Below are 24,120 nucleotides of genomic sequence, written 5' to 3'. Positions count from 1 at the left end.
TTATGCTCTATTAAGAATATTAGTAAGTAGAAAGGAGGATTTTGCACTACCGGTTACCTTTCTTCTGGCTAACTGACTAACATTGACACTTCATTGCTCCTTTTCACCCTTACCTATGGGACCAGATTTATGCACTTTGGGTTATAATTGGAGTCTTATCTAATCTAATTTTTATTAGAATAGTACAGTATCCCATGAATTGTCGGCGGGGAGCAGGGATAATAAATTTTGATATTAGTAAATAATTGGGCGGCTGGTTGGTCGAAACTGTGATAGTAAGTCTACGAATAATTGCAATATATATGATATGCCACTTAGTTGCTAAATATGAGTGAATATTTACAATCAATTTATAAATTATGAATGTTTACCGTATTCGAATGAATAGGGTCCTGACTTAGGGTTACGAGGTAATATACGAACAAGTTACAAGATGGCGCCCGCTAATGTTTACCGTATTAATACGAACATGTTACAAGATGGCACCCGTTAATACTTACATAAATTGACACGAGGTAATATACGAACGAGTTACAAGATGGCGCCCGCTTATGTTTACCGCATTAATACGAACATGTTACAAGATGGCGCCCGTTAATATTTATATAAATTGACACTCTAAGATGGCGCTGATGCTAGACGCCAGTACTGGGAAACGTCGGAGGATATTGGACACACTTCGACTGCTCGGAATATAGGTAACAAGCGGATTTCGTAGACTGTTAGCTTTTGTGGTACAATAGAGTACAATACACGAATACTAAAATGTACTTTATATTCTATAGGAGGTTGTGAAACTGGATAGGATTCAGATTTTGGTGAGCGGCATTGAGAATTGAGTATTGTATGTTCAGCTTTGATTTTGGGTTATGACCTTTGACGCTATTTTGTCATATACAGCCGTTATTAGATATTTGAGACGATAACGACCCCGTGCCGAGAATGTTACTATAAGACCGTGGGTAAGTCTATATAATCTCACATGACTAATTTCTTAGGTATATATATAAAAGCGGCATTATCTAAAGCATTCCTCTCTTATTTATAGAAAGTGAGTTAATTTGATGGATCACGTTGAGGGGTAAATTGTGTATAGACAGACCGCCAACGTAGGTGAGATACTTTTGGAATCCTTATACTCAATGGGATGATGTTAATATTTACATAGAGTTTACTGACTCTTATTTTATTTATGATCAGGAACCTTCCCTTGTATTTGGATATTTTGTGACAGACTTATGGACGTAGTATAATGAGGATGGTGAGTTGTGTGTACTTATCTCATGGCAATATGATTGAACTGTTTTACATTTACTTCAATAGGGAAATGACATGTACTATTTACTTTTTGTAGTGTGGGATGAGGGTAAGAGAAACTTAAGATATGTTTTCGTAAACACCCCAGATAATAGACACTGGGTAAGTGTTACAGAGTCCACTACATTATCAAGCGCTGTCTAGCAGACATATTGAGTTTCATATATTAATTTTGATTCCAGTGGATGCTGATAGAGGATTGAAGAATTGGACATGTTCTGCTAGTGCTGGATTGGATTAGACAAGATTACGAAGGTAACAATTACATTGGTTGAATAATAGACATAGGGGGTGAAGCTGATATTTTATGTTGGTAAGACATTTTGTTTGGAGCCAAATGAGGACTATTTGGCAATTCTATTGGTGCTTGAGAGAACTTTAAGGAATATACGATTTATTTTATGCCTCTTTTTTACAGACTGATAATTTACTTATGTTGGGACGACCCTATTGTAGCGTGAGGCAACTGTAAAATTTAGAGGCGATATATTACCCTTACCATGATTATTTACTTGGTTGTGGGTCTTGACTTTCAACACATATTTAGGGTGTACATCTAGATTGGAGTGGCTTTTCTACTTTCTTTCTCACTTCAAATCTATCCACTCTGCAGGCTATTACTTTACTAGAAGGTGGTTGGTACTGTCCCACCTCTTATAGCTAGCTATACGTAGTATGTGTAGTGATTGTGGGATATGTTTTATTTGATTACAGCCCTGAAGAAGTCTAGGTATTATACTGTACACGACGAAACACGTGTTGGCTGTTGTAATCAACTTCGAACATCTGATGATACACAAAGAATAAGCAAGAAATAAAACTACAAAGACTATTTACTCTGGAATTCTGACTTTTTGATATTGACTTTGGGAATTTGTACATACAAATTCAACTCTTGAGGATAAGAGTTACTTGCCAGATATTTGCTTGAATTACAAACGGGAACTGTAGGTGTGTGCTCAGAGGATATTGTATATATTGTCGCTCCCTTTGGGAGCTAGTGATGTAGGATATGCATCATTTCTCTAGAAGCACCATTATATGATTGCAATCTGTTCAGAATTTTGTACCCTGATATTAAGGGTTGTGCGCCCACAGTTTAGGTTGGTATCCTAAATTTAGAATATGCCAGACCCCTTGGTGAAGCTCTGGGCGGCATGGACCCGAGATCTTGGTACCCTTGACAACGATTATTGGCAAGATGCCATACAAAGCCTGCATGAGATAGCAATCCGTCCCAGGTTTAGATTGGTCCAACTGAAAATCTTGCACTGTATATACTACCCTCGCACACATCTATACGATTGGGGCATGAGTCCATGGGCCCTTTGCGTAAGGGGTTGCCAGGGGGAAGGCACCTTCTATCATATACTAATGGAGTGCCCTGAAATAGTCCCTTTCTGGACCAAGGTTATGGACACGATGTCTGTGGTTGTGGGCGACTCCGTTCCGATGGAGCCAAAGTAGCTGTTGTTGATGATCAAGGGAGACGCAGAATGGTCGAGGCATGTTGAACTTTGGCTGGCATTAGCTGAGGGTGTAATAAAAAGAAACATCACCAGGGGATGGGGATCTCAGCCGCCCCCGCAGTGGGAACAGTGGAGGAGGGACCTAGACTGGTGCCAAAGAGCTGAGGAAACTATATATTAGGGTAGGGGCTGTATAAAGAAATGGAAAAAGATTTGGGGGCCATCGCGAAAATACAGGGGATCGGGAGGGGAGCTCAGGGAGTAAATGTAAATGTGTGTGTCTTGTAAAGCGCACTGCTACCCAGAGGCGTCCTGGCGCTATAGACCGCTGGGGAACCCGCCTGGCTTTCCCTGTGAGATGTTCCCTCCTGGGTATCTCCAGGGTGAAACCAGGCATCCCCGGCGTTTGTGGGGGGCCGTTGTGGAGATGAGGCAAGCTAATGCCCAGAGTTGCCGAGTGTGATCCCTGGTTAGAGTAGGCACCGAGGCGAGAATTATCGAGTCCGCTGACCCTGGTTCACAACCCTGCCATGTCGGGGATTGAACCCTGGTCCCGGGCCGTCCTCTGCTTCCGGGTCTGCCGCCTCTAACCAGTGAGCCACACCATTCCACTAATCATGTGATTGTATATCCCACTTGTGTGCTGATGTGCTATTTTTGTTCACCACAACGCTATTGTCTAATCTGCTATGGTACTGCGAGCTATGTTAAATAAAAAGATTTTTTTTTCAAAAAAGAATAGTAAATCTAAACTTGACTGCATATATTTACCTCCACGTTATTTTGGTTGCTGATAATTTACCAACAATATTTTTGCAGCATTATGTTTCTGTTCTCTATATTCTGACATACAGCCTAGCACTTTCACTTGCTACTATGTTAAGTCAAGAATAACCTTTTTAGATCTAAAATTGTAGACGAAGTTCCCCAAAAATATGACACTTCTTACTTAGGTTTAATTTTTGCTGCACTATTATGCTTCATTGCTTCAGGTGCATCTAAACATCTCTGTAAACATACAACATTTCAAGTGGCTAAATGGCAGAACAATGGAATTACAAAAAAACAATGTGGACCCACGTAAATCTGTTTTACTTAGACTAAAAATATACTTTGTAGATCCACAAGTACAGGACCCATACCAGATGTATTGACTAGCGCTGTGAGATATATTTAAATATACAAATTGAAATGGAACAATGATAATTCTGAAAATTGGGAAGAGATCCAACTCTCCAGAACCAATGCTGAATACTGTTGACTTAGACCAAAACAGAAGTAAATGCCTAACATTTTACATGCATGCACTTACAGTATCCACACACAGTCTGTGTGATACCTCAAGCAGACAATGATGACGTACCTGTCTCTAGCTGTCCGGGATATTTTCCCTTTATTCTGGAGAAGAACGTTTTCTTGAGTTGGTTTATAAACCTTTCAGTTGGACAGATAAAGGGACTTCCAGTTTCTGTACACTGGTTCCACACTTTTAGTAAATGTTTGATCTTTTTCACTCTTGGAAAAACTGCATTAAAGAAAAAAATTGCCATTGCTTGAGATTGTGCTTTGTGGTTGAGTAGATTTGCATTGACAAAACACTTTTCCGCTTCAGGATAATTCATTGTTGTCAGAGTTGTTGGTACACCGGTTCAATGGATGAAAACCAAGAAAAGAACACACACATTGTGGTAGATTCTCATATGATTCAGTTTAAGCTTTATAATACTGTAAAATTCACACAATGTAAATTTAAGATGTCAATGCTTATTTATGAGTTACCAATAATTTGACTTATACAAGAAGTAATCCATTCCACGTTCAATCCGATCTCTCTCATTCTGTGTAATTCTCTTGCAAATCTTTTACAATATTTGTGTGTGGTTTTTTTTAATGGTTATGCCACATTTATTAATATATCTACTTCTTAAAACTGAGGGACACATGCTTGTAATAAATATAAATTTTTAAAAAGTATAGCCTCCTCAAATACTTTTAATAGAACAGTATAGGTGCTTACTAACAGGCAGGAATGCTTGGAGCATGTTCAGAACCCTTTTTAATGTTAATGCTCACCACAGAAAAACATGAAGGCGCTTCTGGCATTGATTTGCTGCAACCTGAAGACATAGTTTAAACACGAGTATGAAGTAAAAAAAAGGTAAAGAATGGAAAGAAAAGTACACAGCCAAAGCATTGGCCAGGGGGCATGGCAATGAAGTACAGTCCTTTTTTGGCGGATGTGCACATGTGATCGGGCAAAATGCTGTCACTCCTACTGCAAGAGAGCCAATGGGTGAAGGAGACTGATATCTTGCATCAGTCTTAATGTTGTGATAGGAAGACAGAAAATGTGAAAGACAGCTGAAGAGGCCAGTTAATGAACAGGGTGGACCCAAAGTACCTCCATCATCAATGTATCTATGTATATATATATTTTCTTTATTCATGCAATTAAATGTATTGCCTGAGGCTGCCGAGAAAACTAAAGCTGTCTTTAGGACTAGCCTAAAAAATCTACAGGGGCGTGGCCAAGATGGCGGCGGAGTAGGACGCTTTTCCGAGCCGCTCCGGCGTCGATCAAACATAGCTTCTTATAGCACGGTCCTGAGGGAGTGGTTTAGCTTTAAAAGTGCTGCAGAAGTCCCCCTGGCATAGCGGACTGGTTTGGTGCCGTCGGTGGAGCGGAGAGGCATCAGGGACGACCACGAGACCGACTGAGCTCTGAGGCCTGCACGACCTCGGTCTTGCTTGGTTCCTGGCAACCGCTATTGGAAGAGGGCAGGCCTCCTGAGATCCCGCCCAGGACCGCCAGCGCTGATTGAAAGTGGAGAAACGCTCCGTGCCGACGAAGCGGTCGATCTAGCTTCCGGTGCGATTCAGAGTGCTCGACGTTTCTGGCCTGTGGCGTGGAGCGAGTCCACGAGGCGTCGAGGCGGAGGATCAACGGCGCCCAGCAGTGTTGATCGAGGGGAGGCCCGGTGACGCCCGAGTACCCGCCGGGCTGCGCACGCCGAGTGCGGCTGTGAAGCATCGGCAACAGGTGGGGCCCCGAGCTTGGCTGGTGGTGGAGAGTGGTGCCAGACCAGCGGTGGTGACCGGTGGGCCCGGGCAAGAGCGGATTTGCATGTGATGAGGACGCGGCCTACGTGATAGCAGCGGCATTCCTACCTGGCCGCCACAGGATTTCGGGCCATCAGTACACTTGTGCATCAGCCTTGGCACCTGTGAAGCCTACAAGCACGTGCGGAGCGGAGGCCTGGGCCGCTGTGTGGGTCGTGTGAGTGATTCGGAAGCACTACGGCCTATGGCTTGAGGCCTGGACATTGGGATCGAGGGCCCTGGCTCTGAAGCGAGCGGCCGGACCCGCCATTTTGTTTGGCCTCGTGGCGCCTGGGAGGAGTGCTGCCCGCCGCAATGTCTAACACGCTGCGCAAGGGGCGCTCGGGGAAGGATGGCGCCTCGAAGTCCTCCCAGCAGCCGGCGTCCCCAGGGGCTAGTGGCTCGTCGAAGCAGTCGGACGATGAGGCGCCGGTGACGAAGGCTTTTATGTCCGAACTTTTTGCCTCCATTAACGAAGACATCTCCGATAACCGCGCACAATTGGCGTCCGACCTGCGGGATGTACGGAGGGACGTAGATGGTATAGGCGAGAGGGTAGCGACCCTGGAGGACCATGTTTTAAGTGTGGCCAATGACGTGCACCTGTTGCAGCAGGATATCATCCGCCTCACCGAACAAAACCTGGACTTGCAGACGCACACGGAGGACCTGGAAAATCGTTCCCGCAGGAACAACATCCGCATCCGAGCTGTGCCATGGGATGGTGAGGCGGGTGATCTGCGTGGCTATGTTCAGGAGTTGTTCCTACAGATATTGGAAGAGGAGGATGTGCGGGAAATTCAGATGGATAGAGTACATAGAGTGGGGTTGCCTAGACGAGGGGGGGGCCCCCTCCTGACATTCTCGTCTGTGTCCCTGATTTCCAGGTGAAAGAGCGCATCCTCCGCAAAGCCAGGGCCATTACATCATTGCAATTCAGGGACCACCGTCCTCAGCTTTATCAGGACTTAGCGGCCTCTACGCTGCGGAAACGGAGGGAGTTCCGTCCAGTGACTGCTTTTTTGAGGGAACGTAACATCTCCTACTCCTGGGGTCATCCTTTCAGGATCATCTTCCGGTGGCAGAACCGGCTCGCACAGATTCGCTCACTCCAAGTGGCGAAGGACCTCTTGGGCCTGGAGGATGTGCCGCCCTCTCAGGGAGCATCTGCTTCCCCGTCTCGGAGGCGCCACCGCTCTTCTTCCTGGCACAGAGTGGGCGCTTCCCCTGACCGGCGGCGACCAGATCGCACTACCAGCTTGCAGGAACAGGGCAACGCGGTGGCATCGGTGGCCTCGGCTACCCTGGCTGATACACAGCAAAGTTCCGGAGCAGCGTGACCTCTGCCTTGAAGATGGTTCGACGCCGGAGGGGCTTCGGCCTTCTGGTCTGGGGGTATGGATGTACTTTTGGAGGAGACACCCCTGACCGTGGCCGTGGGGGCTACCGTGTTGGTCCCCCTAACCCACTTCCGGAATGGAAGGCCCCTCGCAAACTTTGGACTTCTGGACACGATGAGTACTTTCTTTGAATTCACAGTTTTGATTCTGTTCTTGCTACTGTTTTTTTTCTATGTGGGGGGGTTGGGAGTTGGGGGGCTTGGGTTGTTGGGGGGGGGTCCCATGACGGTGGAGAGGGGGGATTGCTGCGTGAATTGCTGCGTGAATGTTTGCTGCTGTGTGTGAGGGTTTCGGATCGGTGTGGGCAGGCTGGTGCTGTGGATAGGGTTGCTATGGATGTGTGGGGTGCTTTGGGCTATGATGGGGGGAGAGTAGCTGACCCTCTGACAGTTCCTATGATCGGAGGATACCTGAATACGGGGGTGGGGACCCTCGGGGTGGCAGTTGAGAGTTTTGGGGTCCATTTCTATTATGCCGATTAGCATAGGAACTTGGAACGTTAAGGGTATGAATTCGCCGCAGAAGAGGCAGAAGGTGTGGAAATATGTGGTGGATCATCAACTTGATGTAGTGGGGTTGCAGGAAACCCATCTGGCACGGAAAGATGAGATGCGGCTGCGGCATAGGGCATATCCCATTATCTGTAGGTCTTCCGCTGCCACGAAACATAGGGGGGTGGCTCTCCTTTTCCGAGCTGCGCTTCACTTCCAACCTGTAGAGGTGCGTAACGATAAGGACGGCCGTTGGTTGATGGTCAAAGGGCTTATTCAGGGACGGCTGTGCACCTTTGTGGTGGTGTATCTACCCAACGCTGGTCAGGATAAGTTTTTACAAGATTTGTTGCTGAAGGTTGGAGACTTTGCGGAGGGACATCTGTTTTTGCTGGGGGATTTTAATCTGGTGTGGGACAAGGAGATGGACAGCTCAGGGGGGCATAGGGCGGGTACGGGTGTGTTTTCTGAGTCAACGCAGCGGGAGGTTGGGGAGCTGGGGCTGGTTGATGGTTGGCGTTTTTTCCACCCTACTACAAAGGATTACACGTTCTTCTCCCACGTACATCATTCCTACTCCCGTTTGGACTCCATATTTCTTAGCCAATCACTGCGCGGGGATATAGTAGATGCCGCCATTCTTCCGATATCCATTTCGGACCATAGTCTGTTGGTGCTTAGCCTTCGCTGGTCGTCGCCCGGTGCAGCGCAACGGAAGTGGTACTTCCCGGCCTCGGTGATCAGGGACGATACGTCCAATAAAGCCTTGCGACTTGCCATTAGAGAATTTTTTGATCTTAACCCCCCGTCGGACACCTCGCTCTCGAACACGTGGGATGCCTTTAAGGCGTCGATCAGGGGCACGTGTCTGGGCCTCAACTCGCCACTCAACACCTTGCGGAGGAAGGAACAAGAGGCCCTGGAGGCTGAGGTGGTCGAGCTCGAACGAGCTCACAAACTCAACCCCTCGAGGGTGACCCTACGTCCGCTGACGGCGGTGAGGGGCAAATTAAAGGCGCACTACGCCAATAGGGCAGAGCTTACGCTCTTGAGACTGGGGCGACAATCCTATTCATGCGGGAACAAGGTGGGCAGGCACTTGGCGCGGCAACTGCGGGATAGGAGAGAGCGAGAATATATAGGAGGGATCAGAGACGCTGCAGGTGTGCTGCAACATCGGGACGAAACAAAGGCGGACATTTTTGGACGCTTTTACGCTGAGTTGTACACGGGAGATAACCTGGGAGCAGAAACACAAAGAGAGTTCCTGCAACGTTTGCCTTTACCTCGAATATCTAAAGAATGGAACGAATTGTTGGAGGCGCCAATCTCTAGGGAGGAAGTTCTCTCCGCTATTAAAAATTTGAAAATACACAAGGTCCCGGGTCCGGATGGTTACACCGCGGTCTTTTACAAGACATATGCTACTGAGCTGTGTGACTTTCTAGTGGCTCTTTTCAACGATATGGCATCGTCCGGAACCTCCACAAGGACTCTGGCCGAGGCGGTGATCACGGTCCTGCCGAAACCGGGGAAGGATCCGGCGCAATGTGCTTCCTTTCGCCCCATAGCCTTACTTAACATCGACGCAAAATTATATTCAGCGATCCTGGCGTGCCGCTTACAGGATTTGATGCCGGCGATCATCCACCCAGACCAGTCTGGCTTTATTAAGGGACGCCAGACCCACGAAAATATTCCGTAGAGTGGTTCACCTCAACGAAAAGGCGGACAGGTTCCGTATTCCGGCTGTGCTTGTGGGCCTGGACGCGGAGAAGGCCTTTGACCGTGTAGATTGGGGCTTCTTGTTTAATACGCTGACGGCATTTGGCTTTTCTGACAAATTCATCACTATGGTAAAGGCTAATTTTTGCAACCCACGATCGAGAGTGGCAGTGAATGGCCAGTTGTCGGCCTTCTTCCCACACTCGAGGGGCACCAGACAGGGGTGTCCCCTCTCTACTCTGCTGTTCGCGCTCAGTATTGAGCCTCTAGCGGTGGCGGTGAGGGAACATGAAGGCGTGAGAGGCATACCGTTCACAGGAGAGCAACACAAGATCTCGCTCTTCGCGGACGACATCCTGTTTTCGGTGGCGGACCCGGCAGGTTCCTTGCCTTGCATTAGGGAGATTCTACTTGAATTTGAGGACGTGGCGGGATTTAAAGTGAATTATGGCAAATCATATATCTTGAATTTGACTCTCTCGCAAACTGACGTGGCTCATGTACGGACGTTGACACCATTGGCGTGGGCAACCGGATCGATTGTTTATCTGGGAGTCCACCTGACTCCGACGGTGGGCAAACTGTTTGCGGCCAACTTCCCACCCCTCCTGACGAAGACCCGGGCCGAATTGGAGAGGTGGAAACCTACATTTCTGTCCTGGTTAGGTAGGATACATGCGATCAAGATGGTCCTTCTCCCCAAATATTTGTACCTATTCCAGGCCCTGCCTATTCCGCTGGATAGCGCCTACTTCCGGCAGCTTAAAACGCAGATACTGCGATTTGTCTGGCAAGGGGGCCGAGCCCGACTGTCCTTCACAGTCTTACGCCGGCTTAGGTCGGAGGGTGGAGTGGGTCTGCCGGACCTGCATCTCTATTATAAGGCTGCCCAATTGAGGGTAATGGTGGAATGGTCGCAGCAGTTTTCAGAAAAACATTGGCTGCATATGGACCGGAGTGTGGCTGGCCGGTCCATTTGGGATCTGGCCTGGAAACCGAAGAGGGATCGCCCCTTGAACGCCTACGTTAGTACTCCCACGGGTACTACGCTGAAGGTCTGGGATACCCTGGCTGCTGATGAGCGGTGGACGACTTTTCCATCTCCGTTCACGCCCTTGCATTTCAATCCAGCCTTTCCACCAGCGCTTAGTGAGGGGCCCTTTGACGCATGGAGGGAGGGTGGATGTAGGGCATTAACTCACCTGTTTCATGGCTCTGACCCTTTGACCTTTGCTAACTGTATACGGGACTATCAGGTGCCACAGACTGATAGGTATCGACATGTCCAATTGCTACACTGGGCCACGTCTCCAGGTGTGCTGGAGGCAGCTACGAGACCTCCCTCGGCGTTCGAGGCTTTCTTGCAGCAGACGTCTACCATGAAGGGAATCATCTCCTCCCTATATCAATTACTGCTTAAGTCCGAACAGTCACCTAGACCACGTTATATGGAGCAGTGGGAGGAGATAGTGTGGAGAGATGTTACGGACAATGAATGGTCAGCGCTTTGGAGGGACATGACCCAATTTAACCACTCGATTCATCTTAGGGAGGCTCACTTAAAAACTCTCACGCAATGGTATTTATGCCCGACTAGGCTCCACTGTATCTATCCGGCTACCTCGGATAAGTGTTGGAGGGGATGTGGACTCCTGGGGGACTTCCGCCATATTTGGTGGGATTGCCCGGTGATTAGGCCTTACTGGGACGAAATTCTCTCACATATCAAAGACATCCTTCAATACCCTATTGAGGACTCTGTGGCCTCTGTGCTGTTGGGTCTGCGAGACCCCGGTCTTGAACACCAGACGCGATCTGATAAAAAGATTCTGTGGTTGTGCTTAGGGGTGGCCAAGCTCACGTTGGCGGCAGCGTGGAAGCGAAAGGAGGCACCAGCGATATCTCTTTGGCACGCAAGGCTTTGGAAGCTTTTGAGCTTAGAAAGAATGGCGGACATCTTCCTCGGTAATTACAAGAATTTCACGCATGTGTGGGGTCCCTTGGTTGCCTTCCTATCTAAAGGCCTGCCGTCGGCTGTTTGCCCAGCATCTTTGAGATCTCTGCACCTCTTCCAAATTTAGTGCGGCTTTGAATGAGTGTGGTAAGTGTGTGTCACCGTCATGGGGGGGGGATTGGGAGTTGCATTTTCTTTCCTTTTTTTTCTTTCTCCTTTGACACCGAGGTGCTCGTTCTCGCCGATTGGGCATTTGAATGGTTTGTAATAGCCTGAAGACCTGCTTGCTATGGGACATCCTGACTTCATAAGGCTCAGCACCGATGGCTGCTTGTTTACCTATTGCTCTTCTTCTTGCAGGTACCTGGACTGATTGGCTTGGTTTTCTCTTTGCGGTGTGGCATCAACATCGTTTTAATTTGGTTTATTCCCCCTGCGTGGGGACATGTGCGGCACCTCGGTGCTTCTCTCCTATGTTTCTTTTTGTTCTATGAAAAATAAAAAATTTACAAAAAAAAAAAAATCTACAAATGAGATCTCAATGAATTATAGCCTCTTTTACTTATCTGTAGGGCGGTGCCCTCTGTGAATGACAGGTCAGGGTCGGTGGCTGTACTTCATTCCGAGGGAGGAGCTTCCAACTCCTTTGCAACCAGGTCCGGTTGAGCTTTTCTTGAAGCTCCCACTGAACATTGCTCCTGAGTGTCATAGGCAAGGGACAGAAGAGGCTAGGGGTCAGTCTGAACACCCATAGATGGACAAATCGCACTCTAGTAATATTCTGGCCCTTGTCCATGATGGCAGTTGTTTGCAGGCACGGCCCATGCAGATAAGAGCGGGGGTGGGGTGGGGTGGACATAACATACGATGAGGGAAACTTAATTTTTTTAAAAGAAAACCATTGTTTTCTTTTTTTTATTTGAGTTTCCCTCGTCATTGAATGCTGAATCACCCCCCCCCCATCCTCCCCAACCTACAGCTCTTACCTGCACGGGCCCAACTGGTTGTTCGTTTGAGTAGGCAGCTACCCGAGGAAAGACCAAGGTCCAATGTGGATTTCTCTGTAACTAAAGGTTATAATGCAGCCAGTTTAATGAACGATAACTTGATCACAGCACTAGAATCATCCAGAATATTTCACCCAGAAGGGAAGGGAGGGAATTCCCTTTCGAGGACATTGGCCTCACTGCACAAGGAAGCATCACTTGCCTGGGATTTTGTGCCTCACCCATAGTCAACGTGGCTACCTCTCTGGTTATGCGCATCCATGGAAGAGGCACTGATGAGCTGCTCGCCTGTAATTCTGAAGGGCCACCTCATGCTTCAGACCCCTCAGGGTACCTGGGAGAATGCACCTCTTTCGGACTGTGGTGAAATGACTGTCACCGCACTCACAGATACTGGAAACCGGAGGCAATGAGTCTCCCCAGCCAGAATTAGCTGCAGAGCAGGACACCACAAAAGGACTGCCCTACAGTATGCGCAGATCTCAGAGATTGTAAGAGCGCTTGCTCTTCCGGGTGGGCACAGAGGGAGTCGATTGTCCCTCTTTCCCAAGGGTTACAGTTCAAAATGTTGAATAGAGCTATATTGTCTGACATAAATAGTGTATCCTAAATATTGTTTACAAAAATATCATCACAACGAGTGCATCTTTTATGTTATTAACTTCAAACAGGGCTATTTTTTTGCATATAATATTTGGGACATCCTTATTTCGGTACCACCCACGCTCATTGGGAGGGAGAGGACATCTTTACAGGGAAGCATCTCTAGCCCCTAGTGCTGTCGAACTGCTGCTTTCCATGAAAGGATTATTTGGTTTCCTATCTTTTCTGACTGTTGTTGTGAATTGCCTTTCACGCCTGAATCCTCGTTTGCAGCGCTAATTGTGCCTTCATCAAACTATGGTTGACACTCTAAAGACCACTACTCAAGAGCAGGTGGCAATTACAATGGTTTTTAAACCATTCCAAGATGGCTTCCACATCTTACCTTGCTGAGATTGTGCAAGTCAACATCTTAAAAACAATATTGTTACAGGCCGCTATTTAAAGTGAACATTGTGGCCCCACACCCTAAGAAGCATCAAACAAGCAGCAGACATGAATAGTTACCGGTTTCTACCGAGACGGGCTCCCCATCCTTCTCGAGGTACAGGAAAGCCAGGTTTTCCAAAACCTGTTTCTGCCCGGACAGCTCATCCAGGAGGCCCCTCTGAGCAATTCTTGCCACATCTGCGGACACGAGCTTCTGAAAAGGAAACAGAGCCCTCACTCCTGAGCTGGGTTTGTAATGTGCGCAGACACCATAAGAAAAACAAATGGGCACAAAACGTAACTAGTCTTTTGGAATTAGATGGTAGCATAATCTATTTTATTGGGCAATTAAGAGCTACTTAATGGTCGAGGCTCACGTTTTGTGGTTTGCTGTTGTTTCTCGCTACAGAGTCACATTATTCTGTTAAAAGAAATTACTTAGGAACACAAGTGTACTGAGATAGGTGTAAAGAATAAGGAAACATTGTTTAGAAATTAGCATCTTCAGCTTATAATTCGCCCTTCTAGTAATAATAAAGTATTGCTTTTATTAAATGTAATGAGTAAAAACAGTCTTGAAAAAATCACATATTACATACATTTTGTTGACCTAACCACAGCACTTTGGCCCGAAAATGAGCTGGGGCATTTTACCTGGAGCGATAACTGCATGAAATTTTACACCTCAAAGTATAAGAATTTCAGGACCGCATGTATCGGATCTGCACACTGGGTCCAGATAGTTCCTATCCTGGAGGCACCGTGCTTGCCTTACTGATGTAGGGGCAGGAGCTGTGGATGGCAAGTGCCAGATGGGCAGGCCTTATCTCCTGCATTGTGTCACAAATGGTTGAGGATCAAAGCATAGACACCTGCACTAGTCTTAAATGTCTCTGCGCGTAATCTCAAATAGAAATAAGGTGCAAGGGCTTGAGACACAATACCCTAGCCTAGGTCCCAAAAATAGAGAAACAGAGAAGGCCTTCCTAGTCACTCTAATACAATATAACAAACATACAGCCCTGCACTCTTTCATATATTAGGTACATGTAAACATCAATGTTGATCTATATACAAAGTATATTCAGTTCTCAGTACACTGTTGTTTTCCCAAAGAAGATTCAACCAGGTCTTTCGTTGTTTAGAGTTCATTCTTTTATTCACATTCTATAAAATCTGAAACTGCGTTTCATCCTCAAGCGGACTTCTTCAGGGCTCAAGAGTATAAAAGATTTCCTCATTCATGTGTTTCTTGCCTCTGTATCACGTCAATCAATTTGAAAGTTATGTGTGTTCCCATACACAGAATGTATCAGTTGGGAAGCGCTCGTTTCTAAAATATATCTCTTGCCAGCCGTATATATCCAAACATATGGGTCATGTCGATTCAAAAGACTCAAAAAAGTATTTCGGTGAATATTACACCAGTCTCCATGCGGTCATCTGGTTCAGCACACAATGCCATCTCCTCCATTGCCCTTCCACTGACAATCCATCTGGCCAAGCAGATGGAAAATGTCAGCGTTTGTTACCCAGAAATTGGGATAAATGCACAGTAAAGGACTCACAGGCATATTTCTCAAAGTTTTGCTCCACCCTTGCACCATACAAGGAAACGTAGGGGCGACGCAAAACCTAGATTACATTTACCAAGTGCACAAGGCCACCTTGCATGGTCCTACGTGGCTTGGTAAATCTGGACAAATGCAAGGCAACTTGAGCTGCTTTCTTGAGTTACTCTACATGGTGGGGCTTTATATGGGTGGTGTGTGGGTGTTCCCATGGATCTAGTCATGTATTCTGAGGCATTCCCAAAAAATAAAAACGTTGTCATTGTTTGAGATTCTGTTTCGCTGTAGAGTACATTTGCATTGACAAACACTTTTGCGCACAGGAGAATTCATTGTGCCGTACACTTAGAAAGAGGACTATATCTCTAAAGATTGTTTTTGTGCAGGAAGCTATCCCTTTCTGCACAAAAACAATCCTTCTTGATCTTTGCTCCAAGGCGCAAGGGTATTTCTGGGTCAGTTCAGTTATTTACCATACTGGGGCGAAAGGTCAAAATAACTGAGCCCATATTTACTAAGGGTTTGCATTGCCACTGTGTCATGCAAGGTGACACAAGGCAACGCAAGCCCTTAAGTCTGATTTACTGAGCCCTGTTAAGCCACCTTGCATGGCTATGTGTGGCTTACTAAGTTTAGAGTAACGCAAAGTAGTGCAAGTCGCTGCCATGGGTTACTCTGTGTTGGGAAGGCATTCAATGGATGGAGTGTGGGTGATCCAAGGCATCCACCATTGGATTTTGGCATATTCCCAGGATTACTCAGAATAGTAAACCTGGGAATAAGTCAAAATGCTATGGCATGCCAACAGGGGCACAACAAGGAGAAATAAGTGTATTTCTTCTCATTACTTCCTCTTTCTACATGTGCTGCGTTCTGCAGCAAACATAGAAAGAGGAAAATGCCTCTGATGATTGTTTTTGTACCAGAAGGTGTCCCTTCCTGCACAAAAAACAATCCTGACTGTAACTCAGGCACCCTTGCACCATGGCGCAAATGTACCTGCATTGGGGCTAGACAGTTCTCAGTGCACCAGTGCAGAGAGAGAGCAAGAATGTGCAATGTCGTGGTAGATTAGGCACATTCCTTCTCTCTCCATTTGACCCAGTGCAGCAAGTTGTCTCGCTGCGTTGCATTGTTTTTGATGCAGAAATACTGGTTGGAATTGGGGATTCAGGACCTCCGGTATCCTCTCACCAAACACTGGCACACTTGTAATCAGGCCCTTTGCAGTGTGCAAAATAATGTTCCCTTTAAATTCTCCTACCATTTAGCCATTTTAAAAAGCAGACTCGCATCATTTTACGAGTACTGCGCCTGGTGTCTACGTCTTGTCCAAACCCATCATATGCATTTGTAAAGCACATGTTCACCGCAGGTATTTTGGGACTGAATAACATGCTTATGTTTTACCAACTGAATTGAACATATTTTTTTTTTTAACTAGCGAGGATGAAAGGCCAGCTTGACCCATTGGGATTCAAATCTGTGATCAAACACAAACATCTACATAGGATGCAATAGCCGACTTAGCCAATGGAGCAGAAAGGGTCACCCCACAGGCTTTTCTTTTTTCAACACTGTTGTATTTAGAGCAACCTCTAAGATCTAACCTCTTTGCAGTCTGTTCTGCTGGTGCAACTTGGTGTGCACAGGCAAATGCTCCTCTTTCCCCATTCTGCATGAGTTCTATTTGCACCCAGATACTACAGAAGGTGCAGCGGACTTCATCTTCAGTTTATTCCCAAGGTGTTCTCCAAGCAAATAAGTGACGTGCTACTATACCAGTGCATCCACCATTACAGAACATATTCTGGGGCAGAACTCCACAGAACCCACTTTCTAAATCCCTTAAGGGTGATTTGAACCTGGTCTGTTTGAGGGCCGGAGGCTTAGCAAGGAGCAAAGGCAATACACCAAATATATGCGGCAGCCCCTTTGGGAAGCAGTTTCTAAATCCACTCCATAACATGGCCTGTCAATCTACTAAAGACAGGCTGAGGATGTGCTACATACAGAGATAGAACTGATGGCAGAAGGCACTAGGGATATGCTTATCAAGGCTTTTATTATTATTATTATCTATTATTCTTGCTTTAATCTAGATCCGTGAAAACTTTTCTGGGCCACTGGTATACATTCCCCCTTGAAGGTAGTGTCCTGTAAATGCCAGGAAGTACGAGATGTTCCAGACACTACTGTCCATTGAGGGAATTGCTGCTCCTTCAGTGTGTTGAGCTGCTAATATCATCAGACACACACTCAAAAAGCCTACACTCGACTTCCCAACTGCTGCAACAATGTGGACGTCAACATTGTTGCCGTGGGCACAGTTGAAAATGGGATGCACTTAATAATATTAATAATAGGGGGCTTATAAAGTGCACAACTACATCCAAAGGAGATGTCCCGGTGCTGATAGTGCTGCTGAACTAGTTGCGTGACACCTGCAAGGAGTTAAGGAAGATTGAAGAGCCGCGTTTTTAATGCTCTCCTGAAGATCTGTTCAGAGTGTATCTTCCTTAAATAGTCAGGCATGGTGTTCCACACCTTTGCCGTTTTAACCGAGAAGGAGCGACCTCCGGTCCTGGCCTTTGCAAACCGTGGAATGACCAGAAAGTTCTTCTTATTAGATCTGAGTGCTATCTTATTACTGTATTGTATGAATCTTCACCTCAAATATAGAGGACCAATAGTATTTATTGCTCTGTGGGCCAATGTAAGGGCTTTAAACTCTACTTTTCTTTTCACTGGTAGCCAGTGAAGACTAATCAGGTGGGGAGTTATGTGGTGCCGCATTGGCACGTTACCCACACGCCTTGATGCTGCAGTCTGAACAGTCTGCAGTCTTCCTACTAAGTACTCCGGAAGTCCCATATACAGACTGTTCACGTAATCAAATTGGGAAGTGACCAATGCATGCACCACAGTCTTTCTACACTCCAAGGGAAGATAATGGAGAAAGCTCCAAAGAGCCTTCATCTTCCAAAAACATTGTCCCGAGACATGGGCAATTTGCACTTTGCTAGACAATTGTGTGTCAAACTTAAAGCCCACATTTCTGGCAGAAGTAACTGGAAGAGGAGGGGGATTTAACTTACCCGGCCACCAGAGCTCTGACCGTGGGATCCTAGATTGATTGAAGAAGAGAACCTCCGTCTTTTCTGCGTTCAATCTCAAGCACTTGGTACATTAATCAAGAGTTTGCCGTTTTTGAGGGACTGTGTCAAAAATGTAATGCGGGACCCATAGCATGTGCGCCTATTTCTATGTTAAAAATATATATAGAATCTCCTGAGAAAGAGGCAACATGTCAGATCCTGAATAGTCTAATAGAATAGCTGTGTTAGCTATCTCATTATTAATAATGGCCTGTGAAGAATGCCCCGACTGCACCCTTTTCTGATTGCCCAGGCATTAACATGCAATGAATATGCATTGGCATGTAGTATACATTAATTAGGCTATCCTGTTTTAGGTTTATATCTCTAATAACTGGGAACCCCACTGAAAGGGAAGAGTCCTCATCCATGTAAACATATAAACACAACACAACCTCAAACTACAATGGCATTCACAGAAAGGAAAGTGAGAGAGAATTAATAATTGTTATTTCTTTTTGAAGTGATTAACACAATGTAACTTTGTTATGCACGGTAGCTGCAAGAAAGACTGGTCTAAGATCATTCTGCTTCAGTTTTGTTGTTAAGGGATGGCACTAAGATATAATTTCTTCTTCCTTTTGTGTCCTCAAGTTGTGTGTGCTTATATAAAAGGTGTAGACTTTAAAAGCATGTTCGAGGTCTGAACTAATTATTTTATACACTATAAAGAAAATGGGGAAATTAAAAACATATTTGATCTTCTGGCATTGTTTGCTTCTTACAGTGATTGGTGAAATGGCTGGCTCATAAGAATCTTGGCAAATATGTACCATCACATTTATTCACAGACACAGAATGAGTAAACCCCTTTGATATATCATTCCCTTTACCTATCAAGTCAGTATTAATATCGGTCAACCACCAAACACCCCCGATTCTAAACATTCTATACAATATGTAGTGACAGATACCTGAACAAAACTGCTATCACCATGCACATGGGATAGTGGTGAAAACATGACACAACTTTCCATATACCAACAAATTTCATAGCTGCAAAGTGTCCCATTGGTATGTGTGGTACCTTCAGCTTATTATTGCTTTTTACCCGACTGCACTTAACTACCGTGGTTTTTAAGCCCATAGTTAGAATGCAAACAGCAACATTTCAAGTGCCAGAACACAATGTGATGCCTGTTAAACGGTCAGGACTGACTTAAAGTGATACATTTGTCATGGGGACACAAGTCAGCTATGAATGTCCGCAGAACAGCATCACCACCTTAATGCAGTCAGGAATAAAGCGCAGCAAAGCAGTGACAGGCATGCTTAAAGCATCCATTTTCAGGTGCCTTAGAATGCAGAGCTATAAATCAATCTGGTGTAATTAAAAAATATTGAAGGTTTCACATGGTAATTTGCTGATGGCAACGTTGCCAAACCCCTACAATTTCATAATACTCAGTATGGAGTAGGTCAACTGGCCACCAACTTTGTTCAGGAATTTGTTTATTAAAACATTGGAATATAGCGCTTTTACTTTTTAATACATTAAAAGTCCTGTAAACCAGACAGAGTGAAGGTGAGAGGTGATTATGCATGATAATGAGATGTGAGTGTGAGTGATAGTGCAAGACAGACTTTCTATACTTAACAGTCTAACGTAAATCCACTGGAGATGTTGGTAATGGAAAGACACTACATGCCATGAATGACTTCCATTTAAATTAAATATGTGCTTTAACAATCACTCCAAAATATTTTATAAACATTGGAACACAGTTGTGCCTATTTGGGATTATGTAGTTGAATACACCCAGATAGGCACTGGTTTCAAATTGCTTGGAAGAACTGAGCAAACACCACTGAAATCCACAAAAATAACCAATGAGGAACTCATTTATGGGTTTTTTGCCGTAGGGTAGCACAGCAGGCCTTGCTGCTGCGCTGGCCTATGGCCAAAGAAAAGGCCACGAATGCACCATATCTATTAGATACAGCGCATTCCTGTCCTTTTCACCTGCACCGGCGCACAATGGGCTGCTGTGAGCCAACGCAGGCACCTTTGCACCATGGTGCAAGGGTGTCTGCGTTGCAGGAAGGTTTCCCCCTTTTTCCTCTTTCTATGTGGGCTACAGAATGCAGGAAACATAGAAAGAGGAAAAACAAGGAGAAATAAAGATATTTCTCCTCGTTGTGCCTCGCTTACGTCTTCCCTGGGGAGGCGTATGTTTTTGGCGCTGCCTCAGACTTATGATTTCTCGTAAATCTGTGGCAGTGTCAAAAAGCCATGGATGTTGCTGAGAACACCCCAGGCAACATCCCATGGAACGCCCCTTTCACACAGTTTTCTGCATGAAAGGGGCACATATTTATAAGGCCATGAAAAGCCCTGTTACGTGGCCTTATAAATATGCAAGTGGCACATTGCACCACCAGACCGTCAAAAAGTGACGTTCCGGCGGCGCAAAAGTGCCGGCAGGGCCTCATAAATGAGGCCCTGACAAAAGACAGCCTAACCTTAGGATAGCCAGATCCCACAAGGAGCAACATACTTTTCTGATTCTGTACTTAGTACAGAATATTTAATGCCCATCAAACACAACACATTGGAGTTCATATCTAGCTCCTTCATATAATGTTTTGTCCCCCAATGACCACTGATTTGTTTCCGAACCACACTGTATATTTAACATGACCCAGTATTTTTCTTCTGTAAGTACAATGTCTGTGAAAAATGTATTTCTTCTTGTTTTGGTGTTTAATATTTTTTATATTCTTAATGCAGTGTAGTGGGTTTGATGCCTGTGAGCTAGGCCTATCATTCAAATAATTGAAAATCATAAATAAGCCTGTTGCAAAATGTGTTTGTTGGCAGAAAACTGCCTGCAATAGTAAAATAAAACCACAAAGCATCCCATTACGGAAAAACTTCATATATGAGCTAGTTTTAGGGATCCTCTAACACTAGTTTTGTTTTTCTAAGAGACGACCTCAGATTTAAAGCATACTTTAATGTAATGGCAAACCTTTTTACTATTGAAAAATAATATATATATATCGTAATATTTAGTTTTGCTAAATCAAACAAGGGCAAATTCAAAAAGCACAGAACACGGTAATTTTGGCAAGGTTGACATGTCTTTTTAGGTCTGGCAGACAGCACACAGCGACCTTAAGTGATCAACAAAAAAAGAGCTCTAAGGAGCAGTACAGCAAGAGCGGCTTTGACTCCACCCACATGCTGATTCTCTGGAGTACAGAATCGGATTGGGCAGAGGCTGTGATTTCGGTGAAAAACAATGGGGCTCATTTATGAGCCCTTGTGACACTTCTGCGTCGCCAGTGCGTCACTTTTTTTGAAACAGCGGCGGCGTAAAAAATGAACCATGTTGCACCCTATTTACAAAGTGACGCATCTAAGCAGATGAGTCACTTTGTAAAGCCTTACGCTACATTATACCTACGTCAGGTATAATGTATGCAGGGTGGACATTCCCTCGCAAAAAGCCTTGAAATAAGATTTCACTGCACCACTTCTAGGACGCCACTGCGTCAAAACATTACACCTGCCTCACAGCAGGTGTAAGACTGATGCAGGCCCTTTCACATGTGGCATGCCCTATGTAAAATGACACATTGCTGTGTCTGTTTTCAGACACACCCCAACAATGCATCACTTTTGCACCTACAGATACGTCAGTAATACTGACGTATCTGTAACTCCTTGTGACATGAAGCGCTGTTCATTAAATACAGTGCATCCATCATGTCGCATGAAGGGCATAGTGACAACTGCTGCAGTGATGCAACAGTTTTAATAAATGAGGCCCTTTGTTTGTATCATATTTTCGTTGCATAGAAAAGTTTATGCTCAATATAGGACAACTGTGTTAGTTATAGTGAGAAGCCGATGATTAAATTTACCAACAGTTTATATAAAAAGTTACAACAAAGGCAGTCGGCCTGACACAATTCTTGTGAAAAAGATATGTTTGAGCCTTTAGGCATTTACGGGTGGATTGTCACTACACTGAAAGGCTGTGCATGGGATGGAGCTTTAGGAATTCTCTTAGATTACTGTAGCAGGCAAAGGTTTTGATGTTGGCAGCTCTCTGTAAAAAAACCCTGGGTAGAGAAAATTTACAATGTGATAATCCATGCTAGACTCTCTTGCGGAGGGCTGTGTTGTATATTGTTTTATAACTGTAATTTTTTACATATTTGTAATATTATGACTGTATGCCTGATGCTCCCCATATGGGAAAGCTTACGTTCAATACAGATGGACTGAGTTGATTATGGTGATAAGCCAATGATAAAATCTATGGTCTTGATTGAGTGATTGAGAGAAACTATGTCCAAGGCCGTAGGTGTGATCTGTTCTATTTATTATGAAAAGTTACAGCACACACAGTACTCTTGACATTTATTGTTAAAAGCATATTTAAAGTCAATTTGCCTTTAAGGGTTGATTGGTATTACACTATGGTGAAGACATTTTGTTAGTGGAAATTTACATATTACCCTTGTAGGCAACGGTTTTGCCTACTCAGGATCTCCATCAGACCCGTGCCCACACCACGTATTCAACAAAGCAGACGCTGCCATCGCACCCCAACTACGGAAGGTCATCAACATCTCCTTCAAAACAGCGACATTCCCGGAAAGCAGGAAACACGCCGAAATCAACGCCTTCCTCAAGAAGCCCAAGGCGGACCCCAAGGACCTCAAGAACTTCCGGCCCATCTCCCTGCTCCCGTTCCCGGCGAAGGTCATCGAGAAAATCGTTAACATGCAACTGGCCCGCCACCTGGAAGACAACATCTTGGACCTGTCCCAGTCTGGGTTCAGACGAAACCACAGCACCGAGAATCCCAGCCAAACACCTACGACGACTACAACGTATCCATCGCCAACATCCCCCACCGCAGCCACATCACCCCCACCTGAGAGACCTACACTGGCTCCCTGTCGACAAGAGAATCATCTTCAAGCTCCTCACCCACGCACACAAAGCACTCTACAACGCCGGACCAGCCTACCTGAACAGCAGACTCAGCTTCTACACCCCCACCCGCCAGCTTTGCTCCGCCAGCCTCGCCCTCGCTGCTGTTCCCCGCATCCAACGAACAACCTCCGGCGGCAGATCCTTCTCCTACCTCGCCACCAAGACCTGGAACACCCTCCCTAGCCACCTACGACAGACCCAAGACCTACTCGCCTTCAGAAGACTCAAGACCTGGCTCTTCGAGCAGTAGCGGCACCCCCTCCCCTCAGCACCTTGAGACCCTCACGGATAAGTAGCGTGCTTTACAAATACTCTGATTGATTGATTGATTGATTTGGTACCCCTGTTGAAAAAGCCTGAGGGTAGAAGATTTGCACTTTTATGTACCTTATTAACAGTTGCGTAAAAAGGTACTATGGGTTCTAAGGCAAGCAAAGAAACTGAATCCTCTTTCCTTTGATTTGATAGTAAAAAGCAGTTATAGTTTGGGCATGGTAGACCCGCCAGAACCCTGTGCTCAGTACCACTACATCAGCTGCCCTATTGATCGTTATCCCCCTGCATGTTTACCTCTTTTTTCTGAGGACTTGTATATTGTTTGCCACCAGTTATTCCCTACATATTTCCAATTTTAGGATTGTATGCCTGATGGTTGCCTTGTGTGAAAGCTTACACTCAATTCACTAGCCAGAATTTGTTAAAGCTAAAGGTTTCTATGTTTCTTTTTTTGTCCAATGTCCAACCGGACAAAGGAGTATTTAATGCCAGGATTAAATGAAGATTCACAAGTAACGTGAGACATAACAAGAATCAAACAACTGGGCACAAGCCTGTACCAAGTAACAGGAAAACAATATGTCCTTTGTCCGGTTGGACATTGGACAAAAAAAGAAACATAGTCCTTATTTAAGTCTATGTTTATTACTTCTAATTGTATTCAAAA

The 24,120-nt window shown here is 45.4% G+C and overlaps 1 protein-coding gene across 2 annotated transcripts in view; it reads right to left on the bottom strand.

Annotated features, from left to right (window-relative positions):
* The window catches only part of RIPOR3 (RIPOR family member 3), a 471,988-nt gene that overhangs the window by 44,167 nt on the left and 403,701 nt on the right, over window positions 1-24,120 (bottom strand). For both annotated transcript variants that reach the window (XM_086932462.1, XM_086932461.1), the window contains 2 exons: window positions 13,573-13,708; window positions 4,150-4,311 (listed from right to left, as the gene is read on the bottom strand). In XM_086932462.1, the coding sequence (XP_086788588.1) occupies window positions 4,150-4,311; window positions 13,573-13,708 (298 nt within the window). The remainder of the gene's footprint in view (window positions 1-4,149; window positions 4,312-13,572; window positions 13,709-24,120) is intronic.

Source organism: Lissotriton vulgaris, chromosome 7, assembly GCF_964263255.1.
Source record: "Lissotriton vulgaris chromosome 7, aLisVul1.2, whole genome shotgun sequence".
NCBI classification, from domain to species: Eukaryota; Metazoa; Chordata; class Amphibia; order Caudata; family Salamandridae; genus Lissotriton; species Lissotriton vulgaris.
The sequence above is the reverse complement of the archived record's forward strand: the minus strand, read 5'-3'. Positions and strand labels throughout refer to the sequence as shown.